Source organism: Globicephala melas, chromosome 3 (genome assembly GCF_963455315.2).
Source record: "Globicephala melas chromosome 3, mGloMel1.2, whole genome shotgun sequence".
Taxonomy (NCBI): Eukaryota; Metazoa; Chordata; class Mammalia; order Artiodactyla; family Delphinidae; genus Globicephala; species Globicephala melas.
In genome coordinates, this window is record NC_083316.1 from 115363440 (window position 1) to 115388752 (window position 25313).

General features: G+C 39.4%; 1 protein-coding gene across 3 annotated transcripts in view; it reads left to right on the forward strand.

Annotated features, from left to right (window-relative positions):
* The window catches only part of CTNNA1 (catenin alpha 1), a 345218-nt gene that overhangs the window by 183721 nt on the left and 136184 nt on the right, over window positions 1-25313 (forward strand). For all 3 annotated transcript variants that reach the window (XM_060296266.2, XM_060296265.2, XM_030869482.2), the window contains 2 exons: window positions 10446-10552; window positions 11918-12113. In XM_060296266.2, coding sequence (XP_060152249.1) covers window positions 10448-10552; window positions 11918-12113 — 301 coding nt within the window. In that variant the 5' untranslated portion in view covers window positions 10446-10447. The remainder of the gene's footprint in view (window positions 1-10445; window positions 10553-11917; window positions 12114-25313) is intronic.

Consider the following 25313-nt stretch of genomic DNA (forward strand, 5'->3'; position numbering starts at 1 on the left):
TAACCACTGGACTGCCAGGGAAGTACCTCCACATTGCCTTTGGTACTCTAGAGAAGATAAGAAACAAAATGAGAGTGATGGTATGTTTTATTATGATTAAAAATAATTATCTTTAAAAAATAATTATAATAATAAAAGTGATCATAATTATAATCTTAAAAAAATAATAAAGATCTAGCCAAGTGTCCTTTTTCTTATAGATCTATATATACCTGGAAGTGGAGTGACAACTTGTACTATGTGCCATATAAGTTCCTGATATAAAATGTATTTGTATATGAGTTGATCACTGGTTTATGTAATCCAGTATTCTGCTGTAGATGGAAACTTTTTACTTTGATTGTGTTTTGGCTCTCAGGTTTGACCAAGGCTAAGCATTTTTTTTTTGGACAATGATATTGTACTTGTGATTAGAAAGTGACTGTGCTTTTTTTTGTGGTGGTTGGAGGGGAACAGGTTTTCTTTTTGTTTACATGAATCTGTGCTTTTTTTTAATATATAAATTTATTTATTTTATTTTTGGCTGCATTGGGTCTTTGTTGCTGCGCACAGGCTTTCTCTAGTTGCAGCGAGCGGGGGCTACTCTTCGTTGCGGTGTGCAGGCTTCTCATTGCCGTGGCTTCTCTTGTTGCGGAACACCGGCTCTAGGCGCGAGGGCTTCAGTAGTTGCGGCACGCGGGCTCAGTAGTTGTGGCTTGTGGGCTCTAGAGTGCAGGCTCAGTAGTTGTGGCGCATGGGCTTAGTTGCTCTGCAGTATGTGGGATCTTCCCAGACCAGGGCTCAAACCCATGTTCCCTGCATTGGCAGGCAGATTCTTAACCACTGTGCCACCAGGGAAGTCCCTGGAGTGAGTTTTAATTATAAAGGTTACCTTTTTTTTTTTGACAGTAACTGGGAGATTTGAGAGTTGAGATTCCACCAGCTGTGGTAACTCTGTTTAATGCAGATGCAACCTGGCATCCCTACGACTGCCCTGAGTAATCCACAGTCCTATATCTTGTGCACTGTGACAGTTAACGTTACTGTGGGTACTTTAATTTCTAAATTTCCTAATTTGCATTTAAATGAACCATTCTAACACTGCATTAACTTAACCTTGCTGTTTAAAAAAAAATTGGCATTTAGTAGCTAGGTGCGGATATTCTAAAGCTTTGGAGCAGACAGATTTTAAGAATAATGTGGCCATTCTGTTGTAAATGAACATTTAATATTTTTGGAGAAGGTATATAGCTCTTTGCACAAATGAGACAGTTTGCCAACAGTCAGCCTCCTTGGTTCTGATGGAACTATGCTTTTATTTTCTGCTTGTTGCTTCTCCATTTCTCTTTCTGTCATGAATATTGCTAGTCACATGCCCACCATCTCTGCCCCTGTCTAATTTATAGTGAACTTTTGCTTTATAGCCAGGATTGCTATTTATAAGGTAATGAAGACTGAGTAACTACAGTTTAACTTTTTATTTCATTCCACTAAGCGTGATCCCTCCTGGAAAAACCTAAGGTTGCTGTAACTCATTAAGGTTGGCTGGCTCTAGTAGGTTTTGTAATAGGTCTTGTGAAGGAGTGCTCTGTAAGTTAATTGGAAAACTAGAAATTGCCAAGAGTTTAAAAGTTATTTGTTTAGTTACTTTAAACAATGTCATTAATTGTAGAGAAGCAGAAGCTATGACTAAGATTGAAGCAGGAACTTTGTCTTGGTAGGCTTGTAAATATTTCAAAATCAGATTGCATAAATTTAATTCAACTAATACTGTGTCTGCTCTGCATAAAGCATCTTTGCATAAAGTACCTTGCTAGCAACTTAAGGCATATAAAGAAACATAAGCATAGTTATCAGGTTAAAACTTAAAATACAGGTAGGAATACCACAGGCTAAACCTGGGAAAAATCAATTATGTTCAATGAAACACTTCAGAGGCTACTGAGAGACCATTTAAATGAAGGGAATACTAGAATTTCAGAGCTGGAAGGACATGGAGCTTAGAATTCAACCCCTTTCATTTTATAGATGAGAAAACTGAGGATCCAGAAAGGTGAGGTCACTTGTCCAAGGTCAGAGAATAAATAAATGACGAAGCTGGTTCCGGGAGCCATGTTCTTTCCAGAGAACGTATTTTCATTAGATTTTATTTATTTTAAAAATTTTTTTTTAAACTTTGAAGAGGTCAGTATTCTTTTTTTTAAAAATTAATTTATTTAATTTATTTTTGACTGCGTTGGGTCTTCGTTGCTGCATGTGGGCTTTCTCTAGTTGCGGTGAGTGGGGGCTACTCTTCCTTGCAGTGCACGGGCTTCTCATTGCAGTGGCTTCTGCTGTTGTGGAGCACAGGCTCAGGCACATGGGCTTCAGCAGTTGTGGCTCGTGGGCTGTAGAGCGCAGGCTCAGTAGTTGTGGTGCACGGGCTTAGTTGCTCTGCGGCATGTGGGATCTTCCCAGACCAGGGCTGGAACCCGTGTCCCCTGCATTGGCAGGCGGATTCTTAACCACTGCGCCACGAGGGAAGCCCTTCATTAGATTTTTAAATGTTCTACCTCTGCTGTTTGAAATCCTTGTAGGGTTGGGGTCACCAAGAGCATAACTTGATTCTGTAGTATAGTTTAATAACATTTGGTGTCACTCTTGGAGGGGCCTTTGATTAAAGATGCCTCACAAGGCAGTCTGCTTCCATCATGGTTATTGAAAGACTTGAAAACACACTGAATGGATTCTCAGTTTTCAAGTGTCAGTATATTTCAAGTTTCTCAATGGAAGTGAGTGATTTGAGTCTTTTGCCTTAACACCTCCCTCCTCAGAGACAGTACTTAAGAGGATGTGGAGTTCTGGGATGTGGAATCAATCAGAAAGGACTTCAGGGGAGAATCTTGTTTAGTGATTGCAAAGTGGTGACCAACAGGGCAAACGTGTTTGTCCCATACAGTGGTAAAATCTTTTGGAACAAGTTTCTAACATTAAAGTTGGGAGATTTAATGTAAAAATCTGCAAGTTTGGATCTCTTAAAAAATCGAACGATCTGCTAACCAGAGGTGTGCATGATAAAGATTGCCTGGAGCTCATGGGAAGCTGGGCACATGCTTTTCCCATTTACCAGTCCCTTGTGGGTCTCCCCACACCCAGAGAGGTCAGGGTCGTTTGCAGTTCATTAGTGTGCTTACACTCTGCCTTCTTTTCCAGTTAATAAGAAAGTGAAATTATTTTGTAATTGGGAAAACAAAAGACCAAAAAGACTGTTTTTTTGATAATTTAAAATTTATTATCAATCAACATGTGTACAGATCATCAGGGGACTCTTGTTCTTTCTCTAAGGCAGTCCTAATTTTTCTCCAAGTGTCTGAAGCCTTTTTCCCCGTTACTGGACTGGTCCAGTCTTCCCAGGCTCACCTTGGGCAGCTTGCTCCCTCTTTGAGTTATCTCCAAACAGCTTTTCTTCTCGGCAGGTTCCCTGTGGCTTGAGACCTTGTCTCTCTCTCAGCTCAGGACTCTCATCCTCTCCAGTTTTGCTCATTGGGCCTGAGCAATGGATTCTAAAACCATAAGAATGCATGTGTATGGTGTTTGGATCTTGTTTGCTGGTTTTCAAAAGTAATCAAGTCCTCAGGCCAGGTGCCTTTCCTCAGGCAGGGGTTGGGCTAAGTGCTTTTCCCTGAGCTCCTTTCAAGAAGGCTTTTTATTTCAAGAAAAAAATGAAAAGGTGTGTTTCTTTGGGAAAGTGAATTGTTGTATGTTGTACTTGTTTAATAATTAAAATCCAAATGTGACCACATGTCTTCTTGCAGCTAACCTCACTTAAGTTGTCTTTTGACTCCTTCCCTCTGCAACCTTTGAAAGATTTTCTGTTCTGTGTTGATACAGTGGCTGGAATGCTAGGATACAGAAATGTGGGATCCATGGGGAAAAATCATTCCTTCTGAAATGTCTTATCTTTGACATTTGATGACATTTGCTTGAGCTGTTGTCAGTCCTGTAGCAATCTAAAGGACTCCCATCTCCTAGGGTTTGCTCACTTGGGCTGATGTTTAGTGGGCAAATAACCTTTAAAAACCAAAGTATAGGCTTGACATAATATGAGTGTAGAGAGCAAATTTGCCCACTTGAAATGAAACAAATTCCCTGGAAATGGGCATTTTGTGTTACCAGATTAAGCAAATCCACATTCCTTTTGGCATTCCATCTTCAGCGATTCTAGAATTTTTAGATGATGCCTCCAGTAATATTTTCAGCTATATCTAAAGGAGTCTACCTGTTTGTGCCTCAAGCATGCATTTATGGGAGAGGATACAAACATATTTTTTATAGTAAAGTTGTTAGGAGTGTACTGGTCACAGACATGCGCAGTTCTACCTTGTCCTGGTCATCATTCAAATATAGGATTTAGATGTCTGATGTTGCTTTCTGTAGAGGGTTTAGAACTGTGCTGTCCGATAAGGTAGTCACTGGTGGCTATTTAACATTAATTAAAATGAAATAAAATAAAGATAATCAATTCTCAGCTACACTAGCCACATTTCAAGACATCTCTCCCTCTCCTCTCCTCTCCCCTCCCCCCTTGTTCTCTCCCTCTCCTCCTCCCTTCTCTTCTCCTCTTCTACCCCTCCCTTTCTCCATACTGTCTCTCATTTTCCCCTTCAATTTCCCTGTTCCTTGTCTTTCTCCTCTCTTCCTTCTTTTCTTCTCCTTCCCACTCTTCCTCCCACTTTCCGTTCTTCTCTGTATATATGCATATATTTAATACATTAGTTTTTTCTAAACCATATGAGAATAAGTTGCAGACATCATTCCCATTACATGTCACAAGGACATAGCTACAATATAATGATGGGAATTTGAAAAGTTAACATTGATACATTACTATTTATTATCTATTTCAGAGTCCCTGATCAAATTTTATCAGTTGTCTCAATTTTTTTTCCCTCCTAATACAATTTTCAGTCCAGAATGACTGCATTTAGTTTTCATGTCTTTTTTAGCCTCTTTTAATTTGGAAGAATTTCTCAGCCTATCTTTGTTTTTCCTACCTTGACATTTTTGAAGACTGTAGCTAGTTATTCTGTAGAATATCCATCACTTTGAGTTTGTCTGATGTTTCCTCATGACAAGATTGAGGTTAGATAGTATTGGTAGGAAATACCACAGAAGGTGATGCTGTATCCTTCTCAGTGCATTGTACCAGGGGGTACATGATGTCCATTTGTCCCATTGTTAGGGATGTTAATTTTTGTCACTTGGCTAAGGTGGTGTTTGCCGGGTTTCTGTACTACAGAGTTATATTTCCCCTCTTGGTAATCAGTAATCTGTTGGGAGTTACTATGAGACTATGTAAGTACTCAGTTTCTTAGTAAACTTTTCATCTGTTTGCTTTAGCATTCTTTGATAATTCTTGCCTGAATATTATTATGATGTTTCCTAAATGGTGATTTTTCTAAATATGTTATTCCTTCCCTATTTGTTGGTTAATTTCCTATTACAGAGGAACTTTTCTTCTCTTTTGTTCATGTTAGCGTGGACTCATTCAGCAGATCACAGTCTGTTTAATTTAATGTTCACAAAAGCCATCTAAAGACAATGATAGTCTTTTTTTCTTTATTATTATTTTAATAAATGTATGTATTTATTTATTTTTGGCTGCGTTGGGCCTTCATTGCTGCACGCGGGCTTTCTCTGGTTGCAGCGAGCGGGGCTGCTCTTTGTTGTGGTGCGCGGGCTTCTCATTGCAGTGGCTTCTCTTGTTGCGGAGCACAGGCTCTAGGTGCACAGGCTTCAGTAGTTGTGACATGCAGCCTCAGTAGCTGTGGCGCATGGGCTTAGTTGCTCCGTGGCATGTGGTATCTTCCCGGACCAGGGCTCAAACCCATGGCTCCTGCATTGGCAGGAGGATTCTTAGCCCCTGCGCCACCAGGGAAGACCCCTATTATTATTTTTTTTCTTTTCTTTATTTTTTTGGCTGCATCGGGTCTTAGTTGCAGCACAGTGGATCTTCGTTGAGGCATGAGGGATCTTTCGTTGCGGCTCGCGGGCTTCTCTCTAGCTGCGGTGCATGGGCTCCAGAGCGTGTGGGCTCTGTAGTTTGTGGCACTCAGGCCTTCTAGTTGAGACGTGAGAGCTCAGTAGTTGTGGCGTGCAGGCTTAGTTGCCCCATGGCATGTGGGATCTTAGTTCCCCGACCAGGGGTCAAATCTGTGTCCCCTGCATTGGAAGGTGGATTCTTTACCACTGGACCACCAGAGAAGTCCCTGATAGTCTTTTTCTAAAAAGTAAATGATAGTTTTATTTTATAAATGAGGAAACAAGTTCAAAGTGATTAAGTGATGGTCAAGCCTGCCTTTTGATTATATTGTCCTCCTTACAATTTGTAAAATAAAGATTGTACTTTTTTTCATTACAAAAACAACTTTCTAAATATCTGTCATTTTATAAAATCATAAAATACAATTATAAAAAAGAATGTTAAAACCACTCATAATCCCCAAATCTTAGAGGTAACATCATTGTTAATATTTTGGTTTATATATCCCCCTGCAGTTATACTTCATATTGTTTTCAAAATCCCCTTTCCGTCTTCAGTAGTATGTATTTTGAACATTTTCTCATAAACCTCTACATTTTCCCCATTTTTAAAATGAGAAATTTCAGATATACACACCCAGCCACACACATGTCTTCCATCTAATTTAACATTTATGAATATCTTTTCATAATTCCTTGGTCTCTATGTGTATGTATTTTTACTTTCGCTGAATTTGAAAGTTGCAATCATCTTGACATTTCACCCCTAGATATTTCAACATGCATCTCCTAAAAATAGTCCTTTTTCTATATAGCCACAATTCATTATCACACCTATGAAATTGAGCAGTAATTCCATAATATAAATATTAAAAATTTACCAATTTCCCTGCAAATGTCTTCTTAATAGCTTTTTGTTTCAAACTGGGATCCAAACAAGATACATGTGTTGCATTAGATTCTTATGTCTCCTGAGCCTTAAAGTCTGAAATATTCCCCACACCCCCCCATGTTGACTTTCTGACAAGTTAATGTCCTGTTGTCTTGTAGGATGCCTTACATTCTGGACTTGTCTGTTACCTCATGGTGTTGTTTAACATGCATGTGTATCCCCTATAAACTTCTATACTTCATATAAACTTGCAATACAGTCTAGGTTAGGGTTTCTTAACCTGCATTGAATTTGAATTGGAAAAATTTTGTCTTTGTTGTTAATAGGAATTTAGCATTTCCTTCTTTTATTAACAATAGAAAACCAACTCCAGTTTTCAGTTGAACCTCTAACTTTGTCCCACTAGTAGGAATCTCAGTGCTTTTCATATACGTAGCAATTGTAATGTATCTTGAAAAAGTGCGTGTTCATTATTACTTTGAAGTAGTTATCAGACTTCTTGACTTTTTTTTTTTTTTTAATTTATTTTTGGCTGTGTTGGGTCTTCGTTTCTGTGCGAGGGCTTTCTCTTGTTGTGGCGAGTGGGGGCCACTCTTCATCACGGTGCGCGGGCCTCTCACTGTCGCGGCCTCTCTTGTTGCGGAGCACAGGCTCCAGACGCGCAGGCTCAGTAGTTGTGGCTCACGGGCCTAGTTGCTCCGCGGCATGTGGGATCTTCCCAGACCAGGGCTCGAACCTGTGTCCCCTGCATTGGCAGGCAGATCCTCAACCACTGCGCCACCAGGGAAGTCCCTTGACATTTTTTAAAAAAAATTATTTATTTTTTTGGCTGTGTTGGGTCTTCCTTGCTGTGCGCGGGCTTTCTCTAGTTGCGGCGAGTGGGGGCTACTCTTTGTTGCAGTGCACGGGCTTCTCATTGTGGTGGCTTCTCTTGTTGCGGAGCACCGGCTCTAGGCACGCAGGCTTCAGTAGTTGTGGCACACAGGCTCAGTAGTTGTGGCACACGGGCTTAGTTGCTCCACGGCATGTGGGATCTTCCTGGACCAGGGCTCGAACCTGTGTCCCCTACATTGGCAGGCAGATCCTTAACCACTGCACCGCCAGGGAAGTCCCTTGACATCTTATTTAATATGTTAATAAAGAGCATATATATTACTGCATCGCACATTTGTAAAGTATTTTTATAACTAAATTTCAATATATGTGTTTCTTTGGTAATCCTTTTTTTTTTTTTTGCGGTATGCGGGCCTCTCACTGTTGTGGCCTCTCCCGTTGCGGAGCACAGGCTCCAGACGCTCAGGCTCAGTGGCCATGGCTCATGGGCCTTCCGGACCGGGGCACGAACCTGTGTCCCCTGCATCGGCAGGCGGACTCTCAACCACTGTGCCACCAGGGAAGCCCCCTTGGTGGTAATCCTTTGAATTATATTTCACGCATTTCAAAAAAGTTCTGAGAAAAGGTCTATAGCTACCCTGTGCAGTACTGAAGCCACTAGCCACATGTGGCTATTGAGCCCTTGAAGTGTGGCTTGTTTGAATTTAAATGTGCCTTAAGTGTAAAACACATCCCAGATTTCCAATACTTAGTACTTATGTAAATGTCTCTAATTAAAAAAAAACTGATTACATAACGAAATGATAATATTTTAGATATACTGTTTTAAATAAAATATATTATTGAAATTAATTTCATCAGTTTCTTTTTACTTTTTTAACACGGCTACTGGAAAAATTTAAATTACATAGGTGGCTTGTATTATATTTCTATTGGACAACATTAGTCTATAGACTGCTAAAGGGATCCGTACATTGAAAAAGGCTTAGAATCCCTGTGCAGAGGCTTCATTAGACTCAGGTTAAACATTTAATTTTAATTTTGCTGTTGCACAGATAATTTTGCTCAGTTTATAGTAATACAGAGGCTCTTGAAAAACATTTAAAACTTTTTTTTCATTAAGAGTACTTTCTAGGAAACATAGGGCACTTCATATTTCATTGGGTTAGGCATATACTATCAGAGTTGCATTATTAGCAATACTAAGTTTAGTTATTTAAGGGGATGATTATTAGATCCCAACACTGTAAAGGTGTATCCTCCCCGCTTTGTAATTAGTAAGTAGCCTGTTCAGGTGGTACTTCGGCACCTTACAAATACCCTGTTCCCCAATAGCCTATCACCTAATGGTGTTAACATTCATTGATAATCCGTGTTTGAATCAGTTATCCCACTGGGGTTTACAAAATGGTCATTTTCTAATTCTATTCTATATTTATGGTACAGAAATTCTCTTCCCATCCCCTTTCTTTTGAGGATCCCTGTGGTCGTAGGATAGCTATCTAATAGGCAGTTAGAGTTATTCTCCTTGATACTCAACTTGTGAATTTAGCCAATGGAGCCCTTGGTTCTAGTATCTTGTTGATATGATCTTGTTAGTCTTTGTGTCTTTCCTTGCTTTCTGCGCAACAGGATGTATCAGACCTTTAATAAGCCTTTTTTTTTTTTTTTTTTTTTAAGGAAATAGTATTTAATAGAAATGAAGACCCGGGCAGTGAGGACACTAATTTTTGTTTTTTTTCTGAATTTTGTCAGTATAGCTTTTTAAGAGTAGCACAGTATCCCCTTGTGTGGTTGGTTGTGTGATTTATTCAGCGATCTGTTTGAAATTTAGGTAGTTTCCAGTTTTTAATGATTGTATACAGTGCTGATGTGAACATCATTGTATCCAAGTTTTTACATGTACCTTAATTTTTCCTAGAATAAAAATTGAGAGGTAGAATTTCTTGTTCACAAAAATGCACCCTAAAAGGTTTTATATTTCTATGAACAGTTTGTTGTCTGGAAAGTTTTAGTGTTTACTTCAGCTACATGTCTCACCTGGTTTTCTGGTTTTTCTTTAATCTTTGAGGCACTACTTTTAGAAGCAAACACCAGCTGCTTGGTATTTTGGCTGAAGTCTTTTTCCCTTAGTCTTAAAGCCTCTGTCTAATGGAAGTTTACCTTGACACTGATACAGTGATATTTGACTAAGTGTGTGACTTGAAATTTCTTCTGGCTACAAGTGATAATAGCTGTAGGTGCAGAGGGCAGTAGGCTTAAGCATTATGTTTTAATACAGTAAGAGAAGATATTCTCTAAGAATCCATCAAACAGTGAAGTGAGGTTTACCTTTTAGATAATAGTGTACTATAAATATTTTGGAATAAGAAAAACCAGAATCTTCTGTATTAGTCTTCTTTCACTTTAGCTTTTCATCCTAATTCTAAGTCAGTGTGGAAAAACTCGAGGTAGAAGTGTCTTGGTGCCAGAGAAGCCAAAAGGGAAAAGCTCTGTGTTTGGGAATGCCCTCTTACAGTAGCCCTAATGTTTGTAAACTCGAAATCTTAAGTGTAAGAGGTTGTAAGAATTATGGGCCCTCATGTGCAGGCTGGTAAGAATTTTTTTCATCTTGTGATTGTAGCTTTCCTGGTATAAAAGTCCTTAAGTAGGAGAAGACTTGTTATATGTTTCATGTTTGTGTTTGATACTTGCCTGACCTTGTCTCTTTCTCTTTCAGAAATGACTGCTGTCCACGCAGGCAACATAAACTTCAAATGGGACCCCAAAAGTCTAGAGATCAGGACTCTGGCAGTTGAAAGACTGCTGGAGCCTCTTGTTACCCAGGTAAGAATCTGCAAACAAATAACGTAGTTGTTGTAACATGATTCCATAGCAATGGGCCCAGGTAATAAACACAGGGCAAGGTTATTTAGTTCAAAGCCTTAATTTGAGTGGTTGAGTTTAGGCTGATAGTAATGAGGCAGTTTGGCTCCGCTAATAGTTAAATATTGATGTGTGGATTCATTTAGCCCTTTAGAAACACATTTGCTGCCATTTTTTCAGTCTTACTGGCAGTAATAGGGGCTAGTGTATGTAGTGCAACTAGTACTTAAAAGTATTTCAAAAAAAGATAGGATGCGGAGCCTTGACTGTTAAGCTTCTTCACCCTGCTTAACACACCTTTTGTTGTCTAGGATTGATTAACAGGTCATTTAACTTGAGAGTGTAGGTTTGGTATGTTTTGTTACAAGTACAAATATCACAGTGTGATGACATTTCATTAACTGTTAGCAACTAGCTATGCACTTTTAGTGTTTTGGCACATTTTACTCCTGTGTGTGTGTGTGTGTGTGTGTGTGTGAGAGAGAGAGAGAGAGAGACAGACAGACAGATACTGTGCTAGCATGAAAATGAGATGTAATGGCATGTGCTATCTTTTTAAAAAACTCCATTCTAGCTCATAAATATAAACTAGTATTATAAGTAAGTAAGTAGGAGTGGGTGGTAATACTCGAGAATATTTACTTTCTTGGAGCCCACCTACTGCAGCTCTCAGGTCTTCTGTGGACCGCGTTACACTAATAAATGTTTAGTCATCTTCAGCCTATACAGGTCATCATTATTATATGTGTTAATGATGGTTAATGTCTGGGACTTAAAACATCATCACAGTAGGCTGCTTTGGGCAATTGTTCCTTTCTTTATTAAGGGCCTTTCCTAATTAATTGCGATTTGTGTGAATACACTGAAAAGATTTCAGAAGCAAGTTATCTTAAAACATTTTGCATAGGTTGAAAACATGGAAAAATGTGACCTCCAGGCAGATCTAATAAATTCATTGTTAACCTCTTTCTAACCTTCTTGATGACGTGCAGTAGAGACGTAACTTGTTACCAGTTTTTAATTTGTAAAATGAAGTTTAAAAACCTAATGATCACGTTTGAAGAATTAAAATATTCATTATATTTCTTAGCTTACACATTGAGATAGCTAAATTATTTTGGAAACTAAATAGAGTATCATTCCAGAATATCTTAAATATGGAGAGAGTTGTATGTTATTTGTTAATGCTTAGTGGAATCTCATAAGTGTGATGTTTCATTTTATTATGAATAATTTATTCTTGCTACCTTTAAAGATGTTAGTCTTTCTGTTTTTTTTTTAAATTTTAATTGACTACAATTTAATTTTCAAAAATGAAACTTTTAGGTTACAACCCTGGTAAACACCAATAGCAAGGGGCCCTCTAATAAGAAGAGAGGTCGTTCTAAGAAGGCCCATGTTTTGGCTGCATCTGTTGAACAGGCAACTGAGAATTTCTTGGAGAAGGGGGATAAAATTGCAAAGGAGAGTCAGTTTCTCAAGGAGGAGCTTGTGGCTGCTGTAGAAGATGTTCGAAAACAAGGTAGGTCAATATTGCTTTTTATATATAGAGAGGCAGGGCTTTCTAGAAAAATAATCCTTAAAGGTGGTCAGTATTTTCATTCTTATATGCTTGCCAGTTGCTCAGGTAACTATGAATATTCACTTAGTGGAGATGTATTAAGTTGTACTGGCTTAAGCTTTAATCAGGAGAGATTAACAAAGGAACTTCTTTTTTGGAGACTCTGAATCCAGTTCCCTTGGGTGTTCCAAATAATAGTTGAGTCTTAGAAATGTTATAACACAATTTGATAGGAAATAAATGGGGCAGAAGTTTATATTTCATCCTATGTAATATCTCTTAGTTTGTGCCGAAGATGTAAGGGTGATAAAATGGAAAAATGTCCAGCCATTCTTTTCAGAAAGCACTAGAAACCGCTTCATTCTGTCAGACTGGTATGTAAAATCAGCCATGCATATTTGCACTGGCTTGAGTTTAAAATAATTTAAATGGAGCTTAAGGGAAACATTATTTTTGGAAACTCAGAAGTAGTAAAAAGTGAAATTGTAACCCACAGCTTATCAGTAGTTACTATTAGAAAAACTGTCATCGCTATGATGTAATAAGCACAATATAAGAGGACTTTATTTTATTAAAAAATTTTTTAAATTTTATATTGGAATATAGTTGATTAACAATGTTGTATTAGTTTCAGGTGTACAGTAAAGTGATTCGGTTATACATATACATGTATCTATTCTTTTTCAAATTCTTTTCCCATTTAGGTTATTACAGAATATTAAACAGAGTTCCCTGTACTATACAGTAGGTCCTTGTTGGTTATCATGATAAGAGGACTTTAAACCTGGACGATTAACTTCTTGAAACTTGCAGTTTTGTGTTAAACTTCTGGTCCAGCAGGAGGACTTCAACAAAGACATAGGTTTTTTTTACGGCTGTTGGATATCATCTAAGGTGAACTGACCTCCTGCTCTGTGCATGTGCTTTACTGGCTCTTGGGAGAACCTCAGTGGCTCTCTGATGGCTGACAGCAATGTACAAAGTCCATTGGAATCTTATGTCAAATTCATCCCTGTGACAGTACCCAAAAAGAGCAGTGCATTCAATGGAGATGCTATCTCCCATTGTTCTGAGTTTGTGAATAAATATTTTAATACTGCAAATGATGAGATTACTTAAGTTCCGTAATACTAGCTAGGTGGACGTGTTAGTTTTCTCTGGCTGCTATAATAAATTACTACAAACTTGGTAGCTTAGAGCAATAGAAATTTTTTTTTTTGAAGTTCTGAAATCAAGGCGTCAGCAGGGTTGATTCTTTCTTGGGGCCTCAGATGAAGAATCTGTTCCATGTTCTTTCCTGGCTTCTGGTTGTTGCTGGCAATCCTTGGCATTCCTTGGCTTATAGACACATCATTCCAATATCTGGCTCTTTTTGTCACATGGTATTTATTCTCCATGTATCTCTGTGTTGCAAAGTTCCCTCTTATAAAGACATTAGTCACTGATTTAGGGTCCACCCAGTGTGACCTCATCTTAATTTGGTTATATCTGCAAAGACCCTATATCTAAATAAGGCCACATTCACAGGTTCTGGGTGGACTTGAATTTTGGCAGGACACTATCAACTTGGTAGAGTGGGTTTTTAATGAATTTATTTTAAAGTGGTTTAATTTTCCAATTCAGGACAATTTTTGAGCTTCCTATTGAGGAAATCAGGACAGCTGTTACTTCATTGACCTCAGAAAGTTTTGTTTCCTAGGCCTTCTTGCCTCCTCTAATGAAACTCAAAATCTTAACAGGTGAATTTGGTCAAGTGTTCATTGTCTAGTGACTTAAGACATTTATTTTCAAAATAAAGCTTAATTATTGTAAGTAGCTTTTTTTCCCACTGTATATGTTCCTTGTTTCAGAAGTTACTCTGATACAAATCTGTAGCAATCATGGTATAATACACTCTCCCCAAGCACCCCCCTATTATGAATGCATATCTAAATTTCTGTTTCTTTGTGTTTTTTTGTTTATATCTGAGAAAATCTTTTATGTGGCTCTGAATCATAAATACTTGTTCGTCCCAGTCCAGCTTTGTAATTATTTTTGATCTATTCATGATTTAGTCACCATAATTTTCCTTCTCCTTGCAGGAAGACAAAACAAAACAAAAGTAAAACTAAAGCAAATATATAACTGCCTGTCATCATCGTTACTGTATCAGGTGTGAAAAGCTGAAGTGCCTTGCCTTTTTTCTGTTGGCTTACTTTTTTCTTTGGTGATTGTTAACAAATGGTGATGCAGCCTCTCTCCTATCATAAGTAGAAAATACGTGGTATGAAAATGGTTGAGCACAGATCCTTTTTAGTCAGCCAAACCTTGTTGGTTATGTTGTTGAAGCTGTTTACTCATCATTTGAAACCCTGAAGTGATGTTGATATATGTGCAGATTCTTTGACACCTCTCCGTTTAAAAAGTGGCGTCTAACTTTGATTCTCTTGAATGTGTGTTGTACTTAGAGACTTTTGGTTCTATAAAGAATAGAATGTGATGTGGAAGTTATACTATTTACTTTCGAAGCAAAGTCATAAAAAGAGTGTTGTATCCTCTTATCTCTTTCTCATGGGTTATTCACTCTGGGGAAGCTGGCTGCTATGTTACAAGGACACTCAGGAGGTCTTGTGGAAAGGAACTGATGTCTCTTGTACCAAATTGCCAAGCATATAAGTAATCTGCCTTGGAAGCACATCCCCCAGCTACAGTCAAGTTTCAGGTGATGGCAGCCCCAATCAACCCTGAATTCCTGACCCACAGAAAACTTGGGGAGATAATATTTATTTTAAGCAACCAAACTTTGGGGTAATTTATTGGGTAGGGAAAGATAATTAATGCAAAAACCTTTCCCAGGCCCGCTTTCAGTCGTTCTGAGCACTTATGCAAAACTCTGACCTAACTGCTCTGAATTTTACTGGCATATAAAATGTAGAGTAATTATGATTTATCTAGCGCTCCATAGCAGATTGACTTATTAAGTAGAGTTAGAATCCTTTGCATTTCAAGTCTGTTGCTTATCCACTGGAACACTTAATTGCTAAAGGATGTATATTTATTTATTTTTATTTATTTATTTTTGGCTGCTTTGGGTCTTTGTTGCTGGGCATGGGCTTTCTCTAGTTGCGGCGAGCAGGGCTACTCTTCATTGCGGTGTGCTGACTTCTCATTGCAGTGGCTTCTCTTGTTGCAGAGCCTGGGCTCTAGGTGCATGCACTTCATTAGTTGTGGCACGCGGGCTCAGTAGTTGTGGCTCACGGGCTCTAGAGTGCAGACTCAGTAGTTGTGGTGCACAGGCTTAGTTGATCTGCGGCATGTGGGATCCTCCCGGACCAGGGCTCGAACCCATGTCCCCTGCACTGGCAGGCGGATTCCTAACCACTGCAACACCAGGGAAGTCCCTAAAGGATGTATAAAAAGATTATTTTGTTCCAAATCAATGTGGGCTACTTTTGCCTAGTACAAGTTGGCTTTTTTTTTGGGGGGGGGTAACGTTCAAGTAGTAAATATTTTAGACCTTATTGGCGATAAGGTCTTTCTTGACACTACTGAGTTCTGCAGTTGTGTTGGGAAAGCAACTATTCAGTATATAAACAAATGGGCATGGCTGTATTCCAGGAAAACTTGTTTATAAAAACAGGGGGTTGGCCAGATTTGACCCACAGGCTGTAGGTAGCTGACCTCTGATCTAGAATTAAAGATATGAGCTTACTGTTTTCAAATAAATAATTGATTTAGGTACTTATAATGCTTTTGAGCCAAAAATTGGACCTTCTATATCTTTTGAGTTTGTACAAGTCCTGTGCTTTCTGTGCAGTCATAATTAATAACCAGAGACTTGAATGCATGCAGTTTTTCAGCATAACTTCATTTTCTTTTTGTATTTGCCCCTGATTACATGAATAATAAACACAAACATTTGTGAGTACACTAAAATGTTATCGTAACACTGTCAGTGGGTAAAACATTCACATACATAAATGCAGGGTCACTTTACCTCAAGATCAGGTGAGTCTCCTGTGGTGGGTGGGAGCCAATTATCAATTGCATGGCCTCCAAACCCCTGTGATCTAGGGATTTCATTGTACTGCTAGTCAGCCCAAACTAGTTGTTAACTACCTTATATGGGCTGAGGCATACATGTGCCTCGTAGAGATGTGCTTTTTTGGGACCCTGCCCACCCCCCATGTTCCCCTCCCTGATTAGGTCATTCTTACTTTATACTTTTTTCTTCCTAGCTCTTAGCACAGTGACAATTAAATATTTGGTTGTCTTCCCCTTTCTAGGCTCCAGCAGGCTAGGTTCTGTGCTGGTCTGGTGACTGTTCTCTGTGGCAGCTATCATGGTGCCTGTTCTATGATAGGCACTTAAATGTTTGAGGAAGGTAATTGACTATGTTCTCCAAGAATTATGTGAGAAAAGGCTCTTTCCAAAATTTAAGGTGAGTTTCCTCCCCGCTGCCAAATGTAAATGCAGGGATACTAGTGGAGAATCTTACCTTAAAAAAAAAGAAATTGAGATATAATTCACTTAACATAAAATTCACCCTTTTAAAATGTATATGATTCAGTGGTTTTTAGTATATTCACAGAATTGTGCAGCTGTCACCATTATTTAATTACAGAACATTTTCATCACCCCCAAAAGAAATCTCATACCCATTAGCATTCATTCCTTATACATATATTGATTTAAAAAAAAAAATTTATTTAGGGCTTCCCTGGTGGCGCAGTGGTTGAGAGTCCGCCTGCCGATGCAGGGGACACGAGTTTGTGCCCCGGTCCGGGAGGATCCCACATGCCGCGGAGCGGCTGGGCCTGTGAGCCATGGCCGCTGAGCCTGCGCGTCTGGAGCCTGTGCTCCGCAATGGGAGAGGCCACAACAGTGAGAGGCCCGCGTACTGCAAAAAAAAAAAAAAAAAATTATTTAATTTATGTATTTTTGGTCGTGTTGGGTCTTCGTTACTGTGCGCGGCTTTCTCTAGTTGTGGTGAGCGGGGGCTACTCTTCGTTGTGGTGCGTGTGCTTCTCATTGCAGTGGCTTCTGTTGTTGCGGAGCACGGGCTCTAGGCACACGGGGTTCAGTAGTTGTGGCACGTGGGCTCCGTAGTTGTGGCTCGCGGGCTTAGTTGCTCCGTGGCATGTGGGATCTTCCCGGACCAGGGCTCGAACACACGTCCCCTGCATTGACAGGCGGATTCTTAACCACTGCGCCACCAGGGAAGCCCATATATTGATGTATTTTAACGATACCTGGAAAAGAGTATTTGTGAGTCCTTGAATAGGGCTCTGATGAGAAAAAGAGGGCCCTTAACTGATTAGGGGACATCCAAGGGACAGAGATGGGAAAGCCTAAATGAAACTTGTTTGAAAAGGGGGAGACGTTAAAAAAGGAGGACCAGTGATGGTAAATTGGAGGTTGACTGATGAGGAATAGTTTCTACTAGAACAGGGTTTTTTAATCCATTAGTTACAATTCACAGTTAGATCTCAAAGGCCAAGAACAGAGACTTGCTGCTGCATCAGTGACTTCTTCCCTACAGCTCTTGGGCATTTCTGGGTGGAGGAGGGAGGAGAAGGCCCCAAGAATCTGACGTGCACCTTTATGTATTCCCGCACGGCTTCTAATGATACTCTGTTCGGTAAAGGGTCCAATGATTGGTGTACTGCGCAACAGTGTATTTCCTGGGAAGAAGCTTGTGTTTAGAGACACCAGAGTGGGGAAGGGGCTGGGTGACCATGTGTGGTCTCTGATGCAGAGAGACCGTCTTCAGGAATTCCCTGACAGTCCAGTGGTTAGGACTCAGTGCTTCCACTGCAGCGGTCCCCAACCTTTTTGGCACCAGGGACCCATTTTGTGGAGGACAATTTTTCCACGGATGGGGGCGGGGATGGTTCAGGTGGTGATGCGAGCGACGGGGAGCAGGCAGATGAAGCTTCGCTCCCTTGCCCGCACCTCCTGCTGTGCGGCCCGGTTACTGACAGTCTGCTGCACTGGTCTGTGGCCTGGGGGTTGGGGACCCCTGCTGTAGGGGGCCGAGTTTCAGTCCCTGGTCAGGGAACTAAGATTCTGCATGCAGAGCGGCGCGGCCAAAAAGAAAAAAGGCAGACAGACAGGAGGCTGTTTTTCCTGTTTCATCTTGGAGCTTATAATCAGGACATATGGAAATGTAAATTAATAATAGCATGAGTGTCGTGCCAAGAATGGAGTGGACTAGGAGGTTAAGCATGGGATTAGAAAGGCTTCCTGAAGGTGCAGTAGTGGATCTTGAAAGGTGAAAGAAGGGAGGGGAAGAAGTCATTCAGGTAAGAAAACCAGCAGACAGAGCAAGATGTGGGTGAGGAACAGTGAGGGTTCTGACTGGAGAGGAGTGCTGGGAGGAGAGGTTGGATAAGAAAGAGCTTGGAAGCTAGATTTTAGAGGGTGGCTTGGAATGCTAGGTGAAGAAGGGAGCACAATCCGGGAAATGATACAGGATTAGAGGGTTCTGTGGCTGGAACAGGTCTCCCAGGTTCAGGTTCCCATATATTTAAATATATATAGTGACTCAGGACTTGCTACCTCTGGAAGCAGCTTTTTCCAGCCTTGTGTTTATTTTTAAAGCTTTTTTCTTCTTAAATTAAACTGAAATATGTCTCCTTAACTTTGTTCCTGTTTTAAGAATTTCTGCCATCTGGGTAACACAGAATATGAAGAAAAGTGGTGTTTGGGAGAGATTAGTTTCTCAGGTGTGTACAGGAAGCGTTAAAGTGGTTGGGGGAGAGCCTGGAGGCCAGACCAACAGTCAGGAAACCATCAAGGTGGTGGGCAGTGAGATGGTGCTGTTAAGGACAGGACTGCTGCAACAGACTGTGGAAAGGGAGAGTTGACCAGTTGTCAAGCAGGTTTACTGCCCCCTTGGCCTGTGGTAAATGGCTAATTTTCTTCATAGATAAAACTAAGGGACCTGGTATGTGAAAAATTATAATATTTTCCTCAGACTTGAATCACTTAGGGTATATATTGAGGCAGTGTGTGCTACTAAAAACTCCAGGTGAATTACCTAAAATTAGCATACTCTCCTCAGTTTAGAGCCATTCTAAGATTCTGGTGTGCAGTTTTCCATCAAGTTGAAAAAAATTGCATTACATTATTTGCTTCAGTGTTTATTTACACTAATAAAAAGTCAACTAACAGATTATTATTTTTTTTTAACTTTTTATTTTGATTCATAGGGATTTGCAAAGATAATACAGAGCAGTCCAGTATACCTTTACCCAGTTTCCCCTAATGGTTACATTTTATGGAACTATAGTACAGTATCAACATCAGGAAACTGACGTTGGCACAGTAATTCTGTGGTTTTATCACCTGTGAAGATTTGTGTAACCATCTCTGCAATCAAGATACAGAACTATTCCATCACCACGAAGCTTTCCCTCATGCTACCCGTTATAGTCATACCCATGTTGCTTATATTCCCATCCCTAACCCTTGGCAACTAATCTGTCTCCATCTCTAATTCTGTCATTCCCAGAATATTGTATAAGTGGAATCATACAGTATAATATACTGTATATGAGTATATGACCTTTTGAAATTGGCTTTTTTTTTTTTTTTTCCATTCAACATGTTGTCCTTGAGAGCCATCCAAGTTGGTGTGTCTGTCAGTAGTTTGTCTGTGAGTACTCCATGGTGTGGATGTAGCTTGTCTTTTCATCCTCTTAACAGGTATTTTGTATAGTAAGTTTTTAATTTTGATGAAGTTCAATTTATTGATATCCTCCCCCATTTATGGATCGTGCTTTTTTTTTTAAAAAATTATTTTTGGCTGCATTCGGTCTTTGTTGCTGCGTGTGGGCTTTCTCTAGTTGTGGCGAGCAGGGCTACTCTTTGTTGCAGTGCTCAGACTTCACGTTGCGGTGGCTTCTCTTGTTGTGGAGCACAGGCTCTAGGTGCATGGGCTTCAGTAGTTGTGGCTCATGGGCTCAGTAGTTGTGGCACACAGGCTTAGTTGCTCCATGGCATTTGGGATCTTCCTGGGCCAGGGCTCGAACCCGTGTCCCCTGCATTGGCAGGCAGATTCTTAACCACTGCGCCACCAGGGAACCCCATGGATTGTGCTTTTGGTGTCACGTCTAAGAATTCTTTTTTTATTTTTTTTCCTAAGAATTCTTTAACAAGCTTTATGTTAGCTCATGAAGTTTTATGTTTTATGTTTAACTCTCAGACTCATTTTGGGTTAGTTTTTGTATAAAATGTGAGGTTTAGGTTCAGTTCTTTTTTTCCCTTGCGAACATCCAGCTGTTCCAGTATTATTTGTTGAAAAGACTGTCTTTCCTTCATTGAATTGCTTTTGCACCCTGTTAAAAATCAGTCACCTGTACTTGTGTGAGATTATTTCTGGGTTCTCTGTTTTGTTGTATTATCTATGTGTCTGTCCCTCTGCCAATGCTCACACAGTCTTTACTGCTGTAGCTATGAGTCTTAGAAGTGGGTAGAGTGATTCTTCCCCCTTTATTCTTTTTCTAAATTGTTTTAGCTATTCTAGTTTTTATTGCTTTTCCATATAAATTTTAGATAATCTTGTCTATGTCTACAAAAAAGCTGCAATTTCCGTAGGAATTACATTAAACTTGTAATCAATTTGGGGAGAGTTGATATTTTTACTATATTGAGTCTTCTATGAACAAAATATGTTTCCATCAATTTAGATCTTTTTTATTTCTTTCATTAGTGCATAGCACCATGTATATATATATAATATATATATCCTCTATATGTTTTATTAGTTTACATTATTTTATTTTTTGAATTATTATAAATAGTATTTTATATTTATTTAGTTTTGTGTTTCTTTTCAAGTCCTTGGCTACACGCATATGCATTTTACCCTAGTTTTATTTCTAGCTTTGGTATCATTTTACTATTTTCTTTAAAAAAATTTAACACTAATTACAGGCATTTTTTTATGATTTAGTATAATCTTGGAATTTATTATCTTTAAAACTATGTACTTTCTGGGACTTCCTGGTGGTGCAGTGGTTAAGAATCTGCCTGCCAGTGAAGGGGACATGGGTTTGATCCCTGGTCCGGGAAGATCCCCCATGCTGTGGAGCAGCTAAGCCCGCGAGCCACTACTACTGAGCCCGTGTGCCATAACTACTGAAGCCCGCGTGCTTAGAGCCCATGCTCCGCAACAAGAGAAGCCATCGCAATGAGAAGCCTGCGCACTGCAACAAAGAGTAGCCCTTGCTCACCACAACTAGAGAAAGCCTGGGCGCAGCAACAAAGAGCCAATGCAGCCAAAAATAAATGAATAAATTTGTTTAAAAAAACCAAACTATGTACTTTCTATTACATCATTTCCCTATTATTAGGCTTAGAGGTTATTTTTATGTTTTTGATATAAATAATGCTGTAGTGAGTGAATACCCTGTATATATAATGTTTTCCCCTTTTCAAAAAATTATATCTTTAAGATGTATTTTCCGGAGTAGGAATATAGGGGCACAGATCTTTTTTAAAAAAATTAGAGTATAATTTATATTATATACAGCAAAGTACACAAATTGGTGTACAGATTGAAGAAGTTTTACATATATGTATACTCATGTAACTACCATTCAGAAAGTTTCCTCAGGGACATAGATTTTAGGACTTTAAAAATGTAGTCCTAAATAGTTCTCCAGAAGGGCTATATCTATCTATCTATCTGTCTGTCTATCTAGTTTGCTTAGTGTTCATGTAACCTCACCTATTACAGGTTACAGAAATTCAACTCAAACTTGTTTAAGCAAAAAGGGAGTTAACGGGTCTTAGTAATTGGGAGTTCCAGGAGTAGATCCTGAGTTCAGGCATGGCCAGTGTGACTTGACTGAAGGGATGTGAAGCTTCCTTCATCACTTGCCTCCATGTATTTGTTTACCTCTGTTTTCATATATACATATTGGACAAGATGCCCACCTCTAGTTTGAGGTGGTCATCCTAGTTTGTCATCCCAGCAGATAAAACTTTTCTTTCTTAGTGTTTATATCTTAGTCACGGAGGGGACTGATTAGCTTTGCTTTGGTCATGCTCGGCTCTAAACCAGTTTCTATCTCCAGAGGAGATTGATTAGCCAGTGTGGATCACATGTTCACCCCAGGACACGAGGAATGGTGGAGCATTCTCCTAGGGAACAAGGGATATAATAATACGATGTTCAATGGAAGCAAATTATCCTTCTTGACAAGTAATGGGATAGTCCATTAAAATTTTTTACTATCTTTTTTTTTTTAAAATCTATTTATTTATTTTTGGCTGCATCGTATCCCCTTTGCTTCACGGGGGCCCCCTCCAGTTGCGGCCAGCGGGGGCCACTCTTCAGTGCGGTGCGCGGGCTTCCCATTGTGGTGGCCTCTCCCGTTGTGGAGCACAGGCTCCAGGCGCGCGGGCTTCAGCAGTTGCGGCTCGCGGACTCCAGAGCACAGGCTCAGCAGTTGTGGCACACGGGCCCAGTTGCTCTGCGGCATGTGGGATCCTCCCGGACCAGAGCTCGAACCTGTCCCCCCTGCATTGACAGGCAGACTCCCAGCCACTGCACCACCAGGGAAGCCCTTTTACTATCTTTAGAGGTGTAAAATGCTACTTTATTTTTTTAAATTTGCATTATTTGGAGTAATTGATGTTGACCATTTTTTTGTGTTTGTTTATGACTGTACCTTAAACATGATGATGCTTGTGAGAGCCCCTAGGGCAGTGATAAGTATCTATAAACATTAGTGCTCCTTTGTTGATTTGTTGAATCCCTGTTATTTTTCTTATTGATTGGAATTATGCCAGGTTTTCAAAAATTGTGACATGGCTTATTGGACCAGAGGTGCTAATCTTTTAGGTTTCTCATCACTAATCTATTGGTATGCAGAGGTAGTATTAACTTGGAGTTGGAGAATCAAGACGTGATTGTGTGTGTCTGTAATGATTTTAATGGTGGGACCTGATTTATGGTAGTCCTGGAAAAGGTGGTTGAGTTCAGTTGAAAAGAACAAAGATTGCAGCTAAATCCAGTGACTTTTTCTGCCTCCCAGACCATGTGGTTTGATTTTTGTTCCATGACTGCCATACTACTAACCACACCCAGTCATCTCTCATGTATGTGCTGTTATTCACATGGTGGACAACATGAAAACATCTGGATAATTCACTGCGGCCTCCTCTCCAATATTGGAAAAACAGTTAATAGTAATATCTACATACCCCATCTCCCCAAATCGATAGAAGGTAAAAATAGAGTAAATCCTTTTACTAAGTATCCTTGACAAGTAAATAGAAAGCAAACATTTTAACGTTTGGCTTATAGTTTCCCACCTTTCATGTCTGTTTATGTCAGGCAGTATTTGTCTTAAAATTTCTTTGGAGGCTTTTCATTTCAAGTTCTGGCTTTGGGATCATTACAGTATTCCATTTCAGGTAAACTTTGATTGTAATGCAAGCCCCTTGTTCTTGAGTAGAAGTAGGACTTCAGCTTATTGAGAGCAATCATTGTTGTTCAGTACTAAGTTTCAGTTGTTCTAAGAACCATCTTTTCTGTAGAAAGTGTCTTGTAACTTTTAGAGCAAGAAAGCAGTATATATTGGTGTTCTAAAACAATAGAGTTAAAACTATTGAGTTTGCTAAGATCTGTGTGATCTTAGCAGTTACAGTTCGTTGGTGACCATATTCATTAATGGACTTGTTGCACAAATATCTTCTCAGCTTTTTTTAAATCTTGAAAGTACAGAATTACATAGATAAAACTGATGGTCTTTTAAGGACATTGTTATAAAGAAGGAATAGTCAGTGAGGCTTGTAAATTGATATTAAGAGACATTCTTTTATTTATCTCAGTAATTGTGCAGTGAAATTGAGGACGTAGAGGCCTTCTTCCTTGTTATAGTTTGAATGATTTGTATACAGGGAGAAAATAGTATATACATATGGAGAGGTGTGTGTGCATGCATATATATGTGTGTGTGTGTGTGTGTACATATTTTTGTGGTGTGTATATATGTTTGTGTGTGTGTGTGTGTGTGTATATATATATATATTTTTTTTTTTCATTGTAGATCTTGGCAAGGCAGTTTTAAGGAAAATAATGATGTGTATTATCCCTGACAAAAGAATATTGAGCACAAGCTATCAGGCTCTTGAGGCATAATTTTCTCCCTGGCAACTAACTAGAGTCAGATTGAAGGAGGTGAAAATTGGTCTCCTGTCCAGTGCAGATGTTGACAGCTTCAGACTGGTATACCCACATCTAATATAGTCAGCCTGCAAGATAGATGTTAGAAGGCAGATGTAATCAGGACAAAGCAGCTGTCAGTGAGTGTTTCGAGTAGGATTTGAGAGGTAGACAGGAGACAGAGCGAAATCTGGGCTTGCTAAGTTCATGATGTGAAGACTTGAAACATAGCTTTGAGGAGCTTTGTGTGGGTGTGTGAGACTGCATTTTAATTTGTCTGGTCTTGTTAGTGTGGTTTTATTCATGTTGAAATCATGAGCTTGATCTTATATATGGGATCTTTAATTTTTCACAGGAAAAAAATGACAAGTATTCCTACCCTGGAATATTGAGTATGGATTTCAAAAAATGTTAATTATGCTATGGAAGAGCAATAGCAGAGAAACGTTTTGAAAACGATTAAATTTAAGTTAATTAGGTTTTCAGATTAGTGTAATCACTTTCTTCATTAAATCTAACAAGAAATCAGCTGATTTTTCTCATACTCTTGCTTTAAGTTCTGGCTTGTCATTTGTTATCCTGCCTTTTCCCCTTGCTATTTTGGTAGATTTTTCGTCCTGTTTTCGCTGCTTATTTTTGTGGATATCTCTTTTCGTGTGATCCCGTGATGGCTGTATCTGTTGTTAGAAGTGCTCCCACTCCAATTCCTACCCTTCGTATGTTCCTGAGGACTGTGATTAATTTAAAACTTGTTCATTATTGACCCCTCTTCCTCCGCTCTCACTATTTAATCTGTTTTCTGTTGTTCTTCATTTAACTTGAGCAGGAAAAGCAAAATATAAATTCCAGAAAGTCATTAACTGGTTGGCATCTGGGTGTTTTATGTCTTAAAGTTGTCTGTCTGACTTAAACTGTAAGTCTGTAGGCTGGAGGCTACACTTTCTTTGACTTGGGATGTGTCAGGGATGCTGTCTGCTTCTGGATCACTACCCTTGTGTGAG